Source organism: Panthera uncia, chromosome D1 (genome assembly GCF_023721935.1).
Source record: "Panthera uncia isolate 11264 chromosome D1, Puncia_PCG_1.0, whole genome shotgun sequence".
Classification (NCBI taxonomy): Eukaryota; Metazoa; Chordata; class Mammalia; order Carnivora; family Felidae; genus Panthera; species Panthera uncia.
Window position 1 is genome coordinate 53,357,077 of NC_064808.1, and position 16,107 is coordinate 53,373,183.

A 16,107-nucleotide genomic window follows, 5' to 3' on the forward strand; every position below is an offset into this window, starting at 1 on the left:
GCACATACATTCTCCCTCTTCCTTGTTTACACAAAAGATTGCATTCTACCAACACCTTTCTGCACCCTCCTTCTTTCACTTAACAATATACTTGGAGCTTTTCCCATATTTGTACACCAAGAGCTTTCTCAATCTTTTATACCAGGTTAGATCCCATTGGGTGGACCATAATTTATTTACCTGGCCTCTCACTGAAAAACAGTTGAGCTGTTTCCTAGACAGAGCCTGACCACCCCGCCTGACTGAGACACTGGAGAAGCAGTCCAGGTAGGTTTATAAGAGGGAGTGGAGAGGAGGAGGGAGACACTGTTCCTCCCAGGTGGGCTGAGGGCAGAGGCAAGTTCAGGCTTTGAGGGAAAGTGGGGAGGGAGAGGGGAGGAAAGATGAAGTCTTTCCCAGTTCTCCTGGGGTCTCTCGTGTCTGCTGAATTTTCCTCTGGTAACTCCCACCACCCACTGCTCTGGCTCCGTTCCCTCCTTCAAGTGCCTTACTCTTGGCCTTCCCCTGGTTCTACGCCTGGCTCCACCAGGGTAACTTCCCAAGACCCTTGTGTGGTGGGGAGGGGTTGTTGAGGTGTGAGAAACCGGGCTCTGACTCTCCGGGCCTGCACCCTCATTGGCTCTCCACATTGCACCCCTAGCATCCCCCAACTCCCGTGTCACCGGGTCCAGGACCATAAGCGGTAACTGAATGGCTCAGTGGCCTTCAGCTGGCCCTAGGTCAGCATCCCTGTCTGCCCACTGGCAGTCTCCGGGGGCCTGAAACTAGGCTACCTTGGACTGGTGGGGGATGGGCTGAGGCTGACAGGTACTTCTTCCTCTCACTCCCCACCCTCATCAGCAGACCACTTCCTGTGGTTCCCGTTGTGCAGATCTGAGAAGACTTGCCGAGCTGGCAGGACTCTCAGACTGTGGATGAAACACCACCAGTGAAATACAGAAGGATATATCCAGAGAAGGGTGGTGGCTCCCACCAAGGTAGAGCAAGCTAGCATTGGAGGGCCCTTGGAAGAAGGCCCTTGGATCTTGCCTTCTGGCCTAGACCTCTACATCTGCCTTGTTGTTTGGCTCAGGTGCCCTAGGGGATAAGCTGGGTGAGGAGGCAGAGATCTGGGCTTGGCAGGCAGACAAGAAACTCGGTGGAGAGTCTCATGGCTGCTGCCTCTCTCTCAGGCTGTGTCCACCTCTGACTGTGGCTTTCTGGCAGGAATAGATGAACATGGCCTGGCAGATGACACAGCTGCTGCTTCTGGTTTCGGTGGCTACTGCGTGGGGCGCCCAGTCCAGGACTCCAGGGGCCAGGAGAGACCTGCTCAATGTCTGCACGGACGCCAAGCACCACAAGACAAAGCCGGGCCCTGAGGACAAGCTGCATGACCAGGTGAGGATGGAGTGGGGTCAAGGGTTGGAGAGAATGGAAGAAGTTGGGAAATGGGAAGATCAGTTTTGGGGAGCAATGGAGTCAAGAGGGTGGCTGAGGCAATCCCCAGGAGGCCACCAGATTTACTGTAGTGAGGGGACCATTTTCTGGCACCCACTATGGGCCAAGTGCTTTCCTCACGCCTTGTCAGTGAATATGCCCAAAGGGCCTAATTGGTAGGTGGATGGTCTCTACTCATTCAGATAAGGAAATGGGAAATGAGGCCCAGAGAGGGCACAGGTACATGTGGGAATTGAGAGGCTAGTCTTTAGCAGGGCTTAGGACAGAGTCGGGCAGTGCCTTTCCCAGCATTAACTATGTGCCAGCCTACGCAGCTCAAAGACGAGGTACAGGGGAGACAGGTCCCTCAAGGTCACAATGCGGCAAACACATATGAACAGTCCAGGTCCTCCACCCCTATTAAGTCCTGAAGAGACAGTGACAAATCAGATAATGCTGGGAACACTTCCCAGGAAAGGTGCCATCAGCCTTGGCCTTGGAGGATGAGTAAGAGATTTCCAGGAAGACAAAGCAGGAAAGGGCAGCCTAGCAGAGAACAGCATGTACACTGGTGGCAGGGTTACAGCACAAGCCGTGGCAAGAGTAGTGAGGCAAGAGCCAAGGATGCTGCTGCCCACAGAGAAGGGGAGGTGAGGGCCCTCCTTTTATAGGTAAAGCCCCTGAAGCCACTCAGGGAACCCGAACTTGAGGTTGAACTCCAGGATCGTGAGAGATGTCAGTATTTCACTCTTCCTGGTCTCCTCCTCTGTTCCCCACAAAATCTCACGTTGCTAGAGGGCCGGGGATGTTTCCAGGTAAAGAAGGCATAGACTGACCCAGGGGCTGGAAGTGAAGGGCGGGAAGCCCAGAGCCCCATGACTTCTGAGTCATTTCCGAAGTATCATTTGCTTTGTGCATGTGTGCATGGCTAAAATATGAGTAACATAAAATATGCCATTTTAAGCATGTCTAAGTATCCAGTTCAGTGGTATTAAATCCATGCACATTGTCTTGGGACCATCACCACCACCCATCTCCAGAGCTTTTTATCTTCCAAAACCGGAAGTCTGTATCCACCACTTCATTTTCAGAACATTTTAAGTTCTAGAGGGTGCTTTGAAGAACCCTCTGGAGCACTTCTTCTTCTCCAAGAAATGGCACACAGACTTTTGTGGGAGACAGATGATTCTGTAACTCTGAGAGAGACAGGGGCTGCACTGAGAGTGCTTATCTATGTTGAGCCCCTGCTATAGGCCAGCAAGTGATTTTCATTATATAATTAATCTTGTGGAGGCAGAAGCCACTGACTGTGGTGGGCAGGTCAGGGATGAGGTGCATGGGTTCTTGCAGGGCAACCGAGAGTCGGGGCATCAGAGGAGGTGTGTGCATGAAGTTAGGGAGGCCTGGAAGCATGTTCTGTGTCAGCCGTGCTGGGGGCGGGCTGGGTTGCTGGAGAAGGGTAGGTTTGGTTCTACCCTCATGGGTTTTTCTGAGTTTCTCCTGAGTGCCCAGACCTGTCACATCTCCCCTGTCACTTGGCCCTGGGTGCTAGAGGTCATCTCAGAGATTTTAAGCAATCGGCTCATAATCACTCAGCTCTGGAGGCCCAGCTTAGAACGATTTCTTCAGACACCTTCGCCACTTCCTCTGTCTTAGCTGTCTTGAATTTACCTCTCTGGGATTGCCTCCCGCGTTGAGTCAGGTCCACACCGGGGTTCATGTGCAAGACATTGCCCCTCTGTTCCCCACTGCTTTCTGGACCTATCTGAAGTCCCCTAGCCTGGGATTCCAGACCAGACGACAGCAGATCAGCCCCCCTCATCTCCACCCTTACCACAGCTTGGAGCCAGGCTTTTCAACCCCACCCCTGTCCTGAGTTAAAATCTTGATCCTACCATTTCCCAGGGATGCAGTTTATGTAAACTCTGTCAAAGTTGAAGTAATGATGTTTTCACTAGACCGTTGAAGGCATAAAGTGCCAAAGCCTCAGGGACTTTGCACTTGTTGTTTTCTGTGCCTACAATGATCTGTATCTTCCCTCTGCCTGGGACTAAAACTATAAGCTCCATAAAGGTAGAGATTTGATCTGTTTTGTTCACTACTATATTCTCAGCACCTAGCACAACGCCTGATTGAAGGTAAGCATTCAGTTAATATGGGCTGGATGCGGAATGAGTAATATAAATAACCCGAATCATGTGAAATAACTTTGTAAACTGTTTAGAGCTGTAAAAATAATTGCTCCCCCAGACAGTGGTTCCCATGCCTTCCACATCCTCTGTTTTACTCTCTGTTAAAAGTTCTGTTATAACTACCCCAAGGGCCAGGCATAGAGGCACCCTCCCCAGCAAGTATTCCTCTGGATGCCCTACCTGGGGCCAAGGAGCCGGAATATGGAGGAGACAGCTGTGGTGGGGGAGGCATGTGTTCCAGTGTCTTCTCCACCCAGTGCACTCCCTGGAGGAAGAACGCCTGCTGCTCACACAACACCAGCCAGGAGCTGCACAAGGACCCCTCCCTCTTGTATAACTTTAACCTGGACCACTGCGGCAAGATAGAGCCTGCCTGCCAGCGCCACTTCATTCAGGACAACTGTCTGTACGAGTGCTCACCCAATCTGGGGCCCTGGATCCAGGAGGTACGGGCCTCTCCCTCACCCCAGCCCAGCGGGCTGCCATCCTGCTCGGTCAAGGTGGTCAAGGCGGTGGCTGCCAGCACCCCTGGCTGAGAGGAGCCCTCCCTCCCCCCCTCCCACCCAGGTGAACCAGAGCTGGCGCAAGGAACGCTTCCTGGACGTGCCCCTGTGCAAGGAGGACTGTCAGCAATGGTGGGAGGACTGCCGCACCTCCTACACCTGCAAGAGCAACTGGCACAAGGGCTGGGACTGGAGCTCAGGTGAGGGCCCGGGGGTGCGGAGATGGAGGCGGGGTCCGAGGATCTGGGGTTGGGTGCGGATCTCCAGGGGGGTGGCCAGAAATGGGCTTTGGGCCCAGGGGCTGAATGTCTGTGTCCACCCTCTCTCCCCATGCAGGATCGAACAAGTGTCCAGCCGGAGCCACCTGTCGCACATTTGAGACCTACTTTCCCACGCCCGCAGCCCTGTGTGAGGGCATCTGGAGCCGCTCCCACAAACTCAGCAACTACAACTGAGGGAGCGGCCGCTGCATCCAGATGTGGTTCGACCCGGCCCAGGGCAACCCCAACGAGGAAGTGGCCAGGTTCTATGCCTTGGCCATGAGTGCTGGGGCCATGTCCCATGGGATTGGGCTTCTCCTGCTCAATTTGGTCCCTATGCTGCACCTCTGGCTCCTCAGCTGAGTCCCTCCCACTGCCGACATCTGGACATCTTCCTTGACTGCACCCACCCTAGGTGACCCAGCCTCAGCCCAGCTCAGCAATCTCAGATAAAGGGGCCTCCCAATGCCCTAGTAATTATGCTTCTTGATCCAAGATGGGTCATATGGGGTTCCTCTGACAGCCTATTTTAATAGACAGATCCAGGTATATCTTGTGTCTCGTAAATAATTTGGAGATGAGTCATTTGGGGGGCAACATGCCTCATTGCTTTATCATTCCTATTGAGAGGCCCAAAGAGGGACTGGGACTGGCTTGAAGTTCACCAGTAAGTAGGGGTGGAAACTGACCCCTAAGTCTGAGGTTCTTACTTCTGCACCAGGCTTCCCCCTCAAGTTCCCTCCCCCAAGTTCATCACTCCTACATCACAGGGGATGAGGGCATTGGTGGAAGAGGTGGGCAGAGACTGGCAGATGAGTCATCAGGCTCCTGGTGGGAAATAAAAGTTTCTTGCCCCTTCCTTCCCTTTCTAGATGTGGACTAGGGTGGAGCTATTGGTGGTGGTAGTGGGTAGGGAATGCCAATGAAGAGCAATGGCATTGCTTCCCTTTCTTAAAAGGACAAATAATGCTACACTGAGTCATCTTATGCATGGTAGAATGCTATACTTGAATTCCAGAAAAGGGATTGCTGGGTCAAGAAGCATATGCATTCAGGTGCTTGGGTGGCTCAGGCAGTTAAGCATCCGACTTGGCTCAGGTCATGATCTCACAGTTCATGGGTTCAAGTCACACCGTCAGGGTCTGTGCTGACAGCTCAGAGCCTAGAGCTTGCTTCTCCCTCTCTCTCTGCCCCTCCCCAGCTTGCACTCTGTCTCTCTCTCTCCCATAAATAAAGATTTTTAAAAAAAGGAAAAAAAGTAAAACAAACACAAAAAATGTCTTACTACATGACAGCCCCTCACCAGAGCTTTAAGGCTTTTCCATGGTATCTGTTGGAAAAACTAAGCTTCAATGGCATAGAAAGCCCTGCCATCCGCCCCAACTTAGAGCTCACTCGTGTCAAACTGTTCCCCTTCCATACCATTCACACTTTTCACTTTGGGCCTTTCTCAGGCAATTCTCTTTCTGTGTTCCTGGAACGTTCCTTTGTCCTCTGTGGGCTGGCTCCTCATAGCCTCTCAGATTTCAACCTACGATTCCCACTAACAGGACTTCTGACCACTCAACCAAAAGAAGTCATCCAGGCACTTTCTTATCACATTGCTCCAGTCCCTTTCTACAAACACCTACCTACTGTGTTTATCATCTGCTGTCCCTGACAACACAAGCCCTCACAAGCAGCCTATGGAAGCCCAGGGAGGTTAGAGGAGGCTTCCAGAGGAGTAATGTTTGCCAAGCAGAAAACGGAGGGCGGACCGGTATTCCATGGTTATGGTTCAGCATGTACAAAAACTTGGTGGGACCAAAGCACAAGCAAAAATTTCTAGATGGCTGAAATAGAAGTTAAGACGGCAAGGGCAGGAATTGAGGCCAGAGGAGAAACATTGGATTTGCAAGCCTTAGGCTGATGCCCTGAGTGCCTCTCACAAAGCTTCTCTTTCATTCTTTGTGAAAGGATCTGGTTTGGAATGGGACTCAGATCTGAATCCTAGCCCCACCTTGCTGCCTGGGAACCACAGTTTCCACAGCTGATGGGCTGGCACTCAGGTAAAGCTCCAGTTTCTCCCACCCCCACTCCCTGCAGCCCAGGGCCTCTCCCTTTGTAGGCCAAACACCTTCCTGTTATCTTTGTCTGGTCACAGGGCAGCCTACAGATTGGGTTCTACAAGGATGCGGATAGCTCACCTTGCTGATATTAAGCTTCCGGTCCAGGCAGATAACTCTCTTGGGATCTGCTCCAAGGTGGCTGCTTCACCCCCGCCCCAGCACCCAGATCTCAGATTCAGAACCAGGCTTGAGGCTCAACAAGGGCAGGGACTCCCCACAGGTCATAACCCCACCCCCAAATCACCTCCCAGTGGCTGGTTACTTCTGAAGCCATCAGGGCCCAGGGCCTTACTCTCCTGGTGGAGGGGCCACAAAGCCCAGTTAATGATCAGCCCCCAGGGCAGGGGTGGAGGGTGCGGGCAGGGACAAGTCCAATCTGAAAGAGCTCCCACCTTAAGACATTCCTAGATCTCTGGTCATTCTTCCCCAATCAGGAGGAGGCTGTCTGGTCCTATAAAGCCAGAAGAGAGGTCTGAAGGGTCCAACGGTGCCTTATCTGCCAAGGTCTTCAGAGGGCTGAACCCTCCCTGCTTGTCACAGGATTCAAGTAAGGATCACTCTGAGGGAGAGGGAAAGCAGGGCATGAGCTGGGGGTCTCCTGGGAGTCCATTTCTTTGCAGACCCTTTAGGGCTTGGCTGCTCCCCCAGCAATCCCACCCCCTCCCTGTTCCATGGGCCCAGACCTATGGCCTTCCCCAGGGTATTGAGGCTCCATCTTCCTTAAACTTCTATTGCCATCCATAGGTTGATGGCTCCCACATCTGCATCCAACCTAGACCCTTCCTCTAGGCTTTCGTCTCTGTAACCACTTCTCCCTGGGTTGCACACAGGCGCTGTGACAAAATAAAGCTTGGTATTTTCTCGTGCCCAAATTTGCTCCTCTACTCTTCCCTTTCCCCAAAAGCGGTACCACCATGATAAAAGGAAGACTTGTGTCCTTGGCTAGGGTGAGAGAGGTGGGAGGGGTCTACATGAGACCAGACTCTGATGATGCCATAGATGGGGCACCTGTATGGGTAGATGTGGGGGGGCAGGAGAGTGGAGGGAGGAGGGCTGGGGCCTGGGGTTCTGGGCATCTGAACATCTGATTGTGCAGCTGGAGGTGAGCAATGCCTGGGGCTGATGAGCTTGGAGGAGTTGCTGGATCTTTAAGTTGGGGACTGGAGAGTTCTGTGCTCTCTACAGCTGGCTGGGAGCTTGGAAGCTTGCACTCCAGCCCTTGCCCTGCAATTGGTTCTATCCTGATTCTCTAGGTCTCATTCTCTTCTGTATAACAAGGACAGGGGGTTGGAAGTGGATCAGATTGTTTTAAAGGACTCGGCAACTCAGGCTGCAAGGTTTTATCAGACCTGAGTCTGGGGGAGAAAATGGGGTAAGTGGGGCTGGGGACTGGCCCTAGGCCGGCACTATTAATCCACCCACCTCCTGTGGAAGCTGGCTAGTGTCCACAATAATTGACGTGCAAGAATTAACTGCTGAGTAGGCCGAAGGACCTGCGGTGGGCCCACCTCAGCCACCTCTCTGGCTTGATCTTCCTCTGTGCCTGACTGTGTGCTTAGTCCCGCACCATGGGGCAGCAGGAAAATCGAGTGGCCTATATGAACCCAATAGCAATGGCCAGATCCAGGGGTCCAATCCAGTCTTCAGGGCCAATGACCCAAAATTATCTGAATCGACCAAGGCCTACCTGGGAAGAAGTGAAAGAACAACTAGAGAAGAAAAAGAAAGGCTCCAAGGCATTGGCTGAATTTGAAGAGAAAATGAGAATTGGAAGAAAGAACTGGAAAAACACAGGGAGAAATTATTAAGTGGACGTGAGAGCTCATCCAAAAAAAACAGAGAAAGAAAAAAAAAAAAGAAATCTGGTAGGTATTCATCTTCTTCATCAAGCTCTGCTTCTTCCAGCAGTTCTTTGGATTCTGAAGATGAGGATAAAAAACAAGGAAAAAGAAAAAAGAGAAAGAAGAATCGTTCACATAAATCTTCTGAAAGCTCCATGTCAGAAACTGAATGGGACAGTAAGGATAGTTTAAAAAAAAGAAAAAGAAGTCAAAGGATGCAACTGAGAAAGACAAGGACATTAAAGGACTCAGCAAAAAAGAAAGATGCGTCCTGAAGATAAGCCTTTATCATCTGAGTCCTTATCAGAATCAGATTATGTTGAAGAAGTATGAGCAAAAAAGAAGAAAAGCAGTGAAGAACGAGGAAAAGAAAAAACAAAAAAGAAAAAGAAGCATGAGAAACACAGTAAGAAGAAGAAAAAGAAGGCTGCTAGTTCAAGTCCCGACTTGTCATAATATTAAGAAAAATCAGGAATCCTTTATAAAGAAAGTGCAATGTCTAAGGAAATTTCAACGGTTAAAATTATGACATAATTACTAAAATGCATGAATTTTCTTGTTTTTAGAATTATTACTGGACTATTCGGTAGCCACTCGGATGCCTCTCTGTGAAAGGGCCATAATTGTTGCCTGCTGCTTGAACATCAGTTTTTTCTCTTCCAAGGCTGAACAACTCTGGGAGATAATACATTGCAGTTGTGCTAGTGGTTAAGATTTGGGAATAAAATTACTATTTTTGACTCGAAGTAGCTAATGATACATCAACAGAAATCGAATCTGGATATATCATTTAAGATGTAATTAGAAATGACCAGATGACTCTAGTTAACATTTTGGAAATAGGGATTACACTGATATTTCAAAATTCTTATTCAGTAGATAAGTGTATTTTAATTTTTCCCCTTATATACTTTTATTTACCTGGGGAAGGAGCTTTGAGGTTTGGGGCGGGGGGGTGGTTTGCTATCTCTTTAGCTAGAAGAGTAGCGTGCCTTTTATCCTCACACATCCTATTTTTGTGGACACAGTAGCCATGCTTCATGGGGAGCTCAGAGCTGGTACGGCAGTCTTGCCCTTAGACATCCTTGGACTCTTGTCACTTGCTGCTTTAAGTGAACCAGAGTAACAGCCTTTTGCAGCACGACAAAGCCCCAAAAGCTCTGGGATTTACCTCCACTTCAATAATACTGAATGTTTTTTAGCATTAGAATGTGTTATAACATTTGAATTAACTTTGACTACACTTTGGCTTTGGAGAGGAATCATTTCAAATAGACACTGGTACTTTTTGAACTTGACAGCTAAAGATTCTAAAACGCATGTTTTACACTGTTAGTTTTAACCAGTCAGGAAAATTTTATGTAACCAGCGATAGTTACTTTATTTTTGTATGCATTTTGTTTAGGCTGCCGTGTTTAGCTTTTATTAACTCCTTATTCCTGCTCTTAAATTCCATACTGTGGTTAATGGCATACTTGCCAAGATACTTAGCATGTAAAACAAAAAAGCAGACTTCTAATTTTTTCTTTTTTTTAACAGCTTCATACTGAAGCTGAGTCTTACCATAAACAAGTTGAGTGGCAGGCCTGGTATGCTGTGTCTTGTTACATAAAGCTATTGCCAGAATCTTAGTAAATATAACACTTTAGAAACTTGTCTTTGTATATTCATAACAAATTGTGACAAGTTAAGTGAGAATTACATTATTGCTCTTCCTGTGTCATATTTTACTAAGAGTTTGTGCCTCATATCTACTGCTGAATTGTTTACTAGTAACGTTAAAAGGAATTGAAAAATCATTTTCACTTTACATTTTTATATAATGAGGTAACATGACATATAATTTGATGTACAATTTTGCCTGTTACAGAGGGTGTGTTAATTAGAGTGGTATATGCACAAAACATTTTGGCATGACAAGAGGCTGAATAAATAGCTATTTTACTTAAAAAAAAAAAAAAAAAAAAGAATTAACGGCTGAGTGGCCTTCGCCCGATCCCGGGCTCCACTCCTGGGCCACATTCCCTGCTGCCTGACCTACTGCCCGTCTCCTAGGCCACTAAACCGCGGCTGTGCCCCCGAGTAAGGCAAGGGGGACTGTAGAGCGGAGCAGAGGCCTGAGCCAGACCAGGAACCACTTCCTCTCCCAGGTATGCCACTCCCCACCCCTTTAGTAGAGGCAACACACCCCGCTGTGCTCCCAGCATGTGCTAAAGAATTTGCTGCACCGAGAGGATCCACTTTGCCTAAATCCTAGAGAATCCAGAAGTGGAAGCTAAGGGCCCAGAGCAGGGTCTGCCCAAGGTTAAAACCACAAGCTGGTGTCCACTACCGAACTAGAACCAGCGGACTTTTACCTTTCAGCACAGTGCTGGGTTCTTAGCACTTCACGTCTGGGGCCCTGGGTTGTTGTGTGTGTTCAGGGTGATGGTGGTTGGTGGGGGCACAGCTGCACCAGTATCTGAAGCTGAGACTAGGAATGTGGAGAGCAACTTGCAGAGAGCATAGGTTGCAGGGAGAAGAGAGCTCTGACTCTAGAGAGCAACCACCACAGCAAGAAAAACTACTGACCGACCAGGTGGGGCCCACCAAGCCTGGGGAAGGGCCTTCTCAGCCTCCACCCAGGCCTCCCTAGTACTCCTCATCAGCGGCCCCCATGAAAGCCTCAGCACAGCGAAGGTGCAAGGGACAAAGCTGAAGGAGCTCTGGAATCGAGGGGCCTGTATCAATCTTGGGGGGTCTCTATTATGGTAGGTGGGGCACATCCCTCAGCCTGAGCCAACTGATGACACAATCCGTGCCCAGCTGACTCTCATTTGTTAGGGTTTTCTCCCCTACATTTAGTGCTCAGATGAGGACGCTAAAGCTCAAGATAATTTGAGTTATTTTCCCCCAAGGTCAAGCCAGAGGTGGTGTGTTAGGGCTGAGAACTGTGCTCTAAACTGCTAGACCGTGTTTCCCCAAAGAGCCTGATCCAGAGAGTCACCTGGTGCTCCCGAGAGTACTGATTTGTCTTGTGACCCAATCAGTGAGTGATTGGGTCATTAGAAGGATGATTGGGTCCTGGAATGAATGAATTACCAAGTGAGAGAATGAATAAACACTGGAGTAAATAGAGCAGCAGAATATTGGATTGTGGAAAGGTGAGGGGCGAGGAGGAGAGGGGAGGTGGGAATTCAATTCCAGGTTTCCCAAGCCCTGCCAGGCAGTCAGCCTGGAGGCCACCCAGCTCAGGTCCCGTCCAGGAGGCCAAGGAAGCTGCCTGAGCTCCACAGGACAGGGCGGGGAGGGCAAGGCAGTGTGGAGACAAGGCAACTTTGAGCAGAGGGGCGTGTGCGCTTTGGGAGCCATGGGAAACGAATGCCAAACTTTAGGAGAGCCCAGGCGCCTGGTGACCGGTGGGGTGAAGGAACGGTCAGTTCCCTCCCAAAGTTCAGTGTCTGAATTCAGAGGATTCAGGTGCTACGAAAGCCAAAGGGAGGCCAGCTCTGTGGTCGGGGGCAGGAACCTCCCCAAGGCCCCGGAGGCTGTCCAGCTGGCTGCCCACAGCCCTCTGTGCCCTGGGACATTCCCCGTGGTGCAGGATCTCCAGGAGAGGCCAAATGATGAGGCTGGGAAGGGCTGGAACTGGGGCTGGGTTTTGTTGTCTTGTTTTAAACTTAGGTCTGCGGCTTATCTGGAGCTCCAAAACTGAGGTTATTGTCAAAGTTTGCACGAAGTCATTTGGTGTCAAAATCTGACCTGAAAATTAATGTGAGGTTATTATAGTTTTTATTTCTCCCACCAGTGTAGCTATTTCAGCACAGAATGTATGCTTGACTGTTGCGTGCAGGTGAATTGTATTACTTTTACAAAATCCTAAATACTTGAAATTCTGAAACACTTGCCTCCAAGGATTTCAAACAAGACTGTGGACCTATGGCAATCTCCCGGCTATTTCTTCATTTTGCCCAAACCCCATCCCTTAGTTTCATCATTTGATCCTCCTGTCCACCTGGAGAAGTCACTAATGACACTAGCAAGGACTGTCCCAGAGGGCGGTGTCTGATCCCACCCCTCCCTGAGGCTATGAAGACAGGGGTAGGGGTGGGGCATGACCCGGCCCAGGCTTCTTGGAGGCTCCACCCACCTGGGGCTGTTCCCACACACCTGGAGGCCCCACCTCTGCTTTCCTTGGTGCCACTGACCACAGGTCTTCCTTCAGACACTGACATGGCCCAGCTGGTGACAACAGAGTTGCTGCTCCTTCTGGCGGGGGTGGCTGCAGTGTGGGCAGCCCGGCCCAGGACTGAGCTTCTCAATGTCTGTATGGATGCCAAGCACCACAAGGAAAAGCCAAGCCCAGAAGACGAGCTGCATGAGCAGGTGGGCGGAGGGGTGATCCGAGGTGGGGAGGTGCTGACTCAGGAAGAGGGCAGCCAGAGATAGAAGCATCAAACCCTTTCCATGGTGGAGGCAGGAAGGCCACCTGAGAGACTTTGAGTTTGCACTAATGCGGGCAACTACTGGCTTACCACATACTGTGTGCCCAGTGTCGCCAGTACAATGCCAGCACCTCAGCTCCTTGGTTGTTGGGTTTCCGCGTTACACAGATCAGGAAGCACGTCCAGAGAGGAGCCTGGGAAATGACACAGGAGAGACCCGTCAGACACATCAGACCCATGGGCTGATTTTGATTTCAGAGTTTAGACAGGAACTGACCCAAGAATCTGAGAGCAGCAAGTGCACACAACACATTGTGGTTTCTTTCCCTCCAGCCCCAAACAGCTCGAGAAAAGTAGATTTCTCACGGTTTTGAGGCTGGGTGTGAGGCACATTGATTCATGCATCTAGCAATCATTTCCACTGGGGCTCTTGACCTTTTTGTTGGACCTGAGGTCTCTTTTCTATGAAAATTATTTTGTCACAACCCCCCCTTTTTTTTTAACGTTTATTTATTTTTGAGACAGAGAGAGGCAGAGCATGAACGGGGGAGGGGCTGAGAGAGAGGGAGACACAGAATTGGAAACAGGCTCCAGGCTCCGAGCTGTCAGCCCAGACCCCGACTCGGGGCTCAAACTCACGGGCCGTGAGATCATGACCTGAGCCGAAGTCAAGGCGGACGCTTAACCGACTGAGCCACCCAGGCGCCCCATGTCACAACCCCTTTAATATCCTGGACCTATCTAAGCATTAAAAAAGCAATATGATGCATAACTGTAAAGAAAACACAAAAGGGAAGTCACTTGTAAAATGCATTCCAATATGTAAATGTTCATTTTTTTTTAAATTTTTTTAACGTTTATTTATTTTTGAGACAGAGAGAGACAGAGCATGAACAGGGGAGGGGCAGAGAGAGAGAGGGAGACACAGAATCTGAAACAGGCTCCGGGCTCTGAGCGGTCAGCACAGAGCCCGATGCGGGGCTCGAACTCACGGGCCGCGAGATCATGACCTGAGCCGAAGTCGGACGCTTAACCGACCGAGCCACCCAGGCGCCCCTGTAAATGTTCATTTTGACCTCAGTAGCAGATAATGATCACAGTCCCCAGTTAGTGCTTGCTCAGAATCACTGAGCCTGCAGCTAAGTGATGGTGTAACTTGCATACTTTGAGCAGCCTTGATTTTAACTTCTTTTAAAGTGCACTTTTTTTTGTTTTTATTGTGGTTTTTTAAGCTTTTTAAAACAATGTTTATCTTATTTATTTTTGAGAGAGACAGAGACAGAGATAGAGCATGAGCAGAGGAGGGGCAGAGAGAGGGGGAGACACAGAATCCAAAGCAGGTTCTGTGCTGCCAGCACAGAGCCCCATGCAGGGCTCGAACTCACAAACCGTGAGATCCTGACCTGAGCCAAAGTCAGTCACTTAAGCAACTAAACCACCCAGGCGCCCCTAAAGAGTACATTTTAATATTTTGCTTTTAAACTGAATTCTAAACTATGGGTTTTCATTCATTCACTGTTTTGAGTATTTATGTAATTAGATCTATTCTGAGGTTCCAATTTATTTAGCTTGCCTCCTCACCTCTGGGTCTTTGTCACCTTCTAAATGAGGCTTGTCTGACAAGTCTAGAAAACTGCCCTTCCCCATCCCTCTCCCCTGCTTAATCTCTTTCCAAAGCAGTTGATGAGTTTTCATTGTTATGTCTCTACCTTCTGGGTTAGAGTAAGTAGGAGCTCAATAGAGATTTGGATTATTGAATTTTATAATGGCTGCACTTCCCCCAAAGAGGGTCCCCCAGTGGCAAGTATTTCTCTGAAAGATTGACTGTGTTAGGGGATAAAAGAGGGAGGAGTCTTGGTAGCTCAGTGAGTCAAGTGTAGGACTCTTGATTTCAGCTCAGGTTATGATCTCATAGTTCATGGGATCAAGCCCAATGTCAGTCTCTGTACTGACAGCACAGAGCCTGCTTGGGATTTTCTCTCTCTCCCTCTCTCCTTCTCTCTCTCTCTCTCTTTCTCTCTCCCACCCCCAAGTAAATAACTAAACATTAAATAAATAAATAAATAAATAAATAAATAATTTAAAAAAGACTAAAGGGGGAGAGGCTGCACATGGGAATACTGTGGCTGTGCCAGGCATGGGAGTTAGTGCCTGTGTCTCCCCCACCCAGTGCAGCCCCTGGAAGAAGAATTCCTGCTGCTTTGCCAACACCAGCCGGGAAGCCCATAAGGACATTTCCTACCTGTACAGATTCAACTGGGACCACTGTGGACAGATGGCACCTGCCTGCAAACAGCACTTCATCCAGGACACCTGCCTCTATGAGTGCTCCCCCAACCTGGGGCCCTGGATCCAGCAGGTATGAGTGTGCTCCCCTGGACCCCCAACTTTGCAGAGGACCTGAGCCTCCCAGACAACTCCTCGGGCTGCCTCTCCAGCTCTCTCTTCAGGGCAGAGCTGCCGAGAATCTTGAACCTGAGCCCTTTTTCTCCACTCACCTCTCCCAGGTGAACCAGAGCTGGCGCAAAGAACGCATCCTGAACGTGCCCCTGTGCAAGGAGGACTGTCAGCAATGGTGGGAGGACTGTCGCACGTCCTACACCTGCAAGAGCAACTGGCACAAGGGCTGGGACTGGAGCTCAGGTGAGGGCCTGGGCAGGTCAGGGAGGGAGAGATTTGGAGGCAGAGGTGTGGGGTGTGGAGCTGGCATATTGGGGCTGTGAGATTGGCGGAAACAAAGTTAGTTCTGGGCCCAGTGGCTAAAGGTCTTCCATCTTCCCTACAGGGCATAACCGGTGCCCAGTGGGAGCTGCCTGCCACCACTTCCATTTCTATTTCCCCACACCTGCTGCTCTGTGCAGTGAAATCTGGAGCCACTCCTACAAACTCAGCAACTACAGCCGAGGGAGCGGCCGCTGCATCCAGATGTGGTTCGACCCGGCCCAGGGCAACCCCAACGAGGAGGTGGCCAGGTTCTATGCCTTGGCCATGAGTGCTGGGGCCATGCCCCATGGGATTGGGCTTCTCCTGCTCAGCCTGGTCCCCATGCTGCAACTCTGGTTGCTCAGCTGAGCTCCTTTTACCTTGTGATACCTGCACAGCCCTGCCCTGTTCAGCCCCATAGCTCCCAGCTATTCACTTCCTGTTCCTTGGATGGGGGCGGGGCTCAGACCCACGTTTGAATAAACCAGACACCTAACATGTATTAAGTGAATTCTTTGGGTGTGAAATGGGAATGTGACTTTTGCTTTCAGGTTCCCGCTGATTGAAGCCAGTTAGACTTGGTCAGTTCCAAGTTCTGAAACTTACTATGAACTTTCTAGATGTTTAACTGCGCTTATAACCTAGGACATATTCATA

General features: G+C 49.9%; 2 protein-coding genes and 1 pseudogene across 3 annotated transcripts; all 3 read left to right on the forward strand.

Moving 5' to 3' along the window:
- Positions 1-867: 867 nt before the first annotated feature.
- On the forward strand, positions 868-4,888 carry LOC125937288 (folate receptor gamma-like). Its single transcript, XM_049651897.1, is given in 5 exon segments — positions 868-977; positions 1,207-1,380; positions 3,869-4,057; positions 4,179-4,314; positions 4,451-4,888. Coding segments are annotated over 4 exon segments (780 nt in total). The 5' UTR covers positions 868-977; positions 1,207-1,212; the 3' UTR covers positions 4,738-4,888.
- Positions 4,889-6,952: 2,064 nt separating this feature from the next.
- On the forward strand, positions 6,953-15,950 carry LOC125937292 (folate receptor alpha-like). Of its 2 annotated transcripts, none has more exons than XM_049651908.1 (6): positions 6,953-7,029; positions 10,379-10,473; positions 12,516-12,688; positions 14,918-15,106; positions 15,255-15,390; positions 15,533-15,950. In XM_049651908.1, exons 3-6 carry the CDS (start codon positions 12,536-12,538, stop codon positions 15,817-15,819), a joined length of 765 nt encoding a protein of 254 aa, XP_049507865.1. In that variant the 5' UTR covers positions 6,953-7,029; positions 10,379-10,473; positions 12,516-12,535; the 3' UTR covers positions 15,820-15,950. The 2 variants fall into 2 exon arrangements, with proteins under 2 accessions (XP_049507865.1, XP_049507858.1); XM_049651901.1 differs by having other exon boundaries at positions 12,528-12,688.
- LOC125937306 (protein FAM133B-like) lies at positions 7,540-9,146 on the forward strand (annotated as a pseudogene).
- Positions 15,951-16,107: the final 157 nt, after the last annotated feature.

Coding starts and splice junctions, on each gene's coding strand:
- LOC125937292 (XM_049651908.1), top strand. CDS start 12,536: ATGGCCCAGCTGGTGACAACAGAGTTGCTGCTCCTTCTGGCGGGGGTG. Junction 12,689..14,917: donor AAGACGAGCTGCATGAGCAG/GTGGGCGGAGGG, acceptor TCCCCCACCCAG/TGCAGCCCCTGGAAGAAGAA. Junction 15,107..15,254: donor TGGGGCCCTGGATCCAGCAG/GTATGAGTGTGC, acceptor CACCTCTCCCAG/GTGAACCAGAGCTGGCGCAA.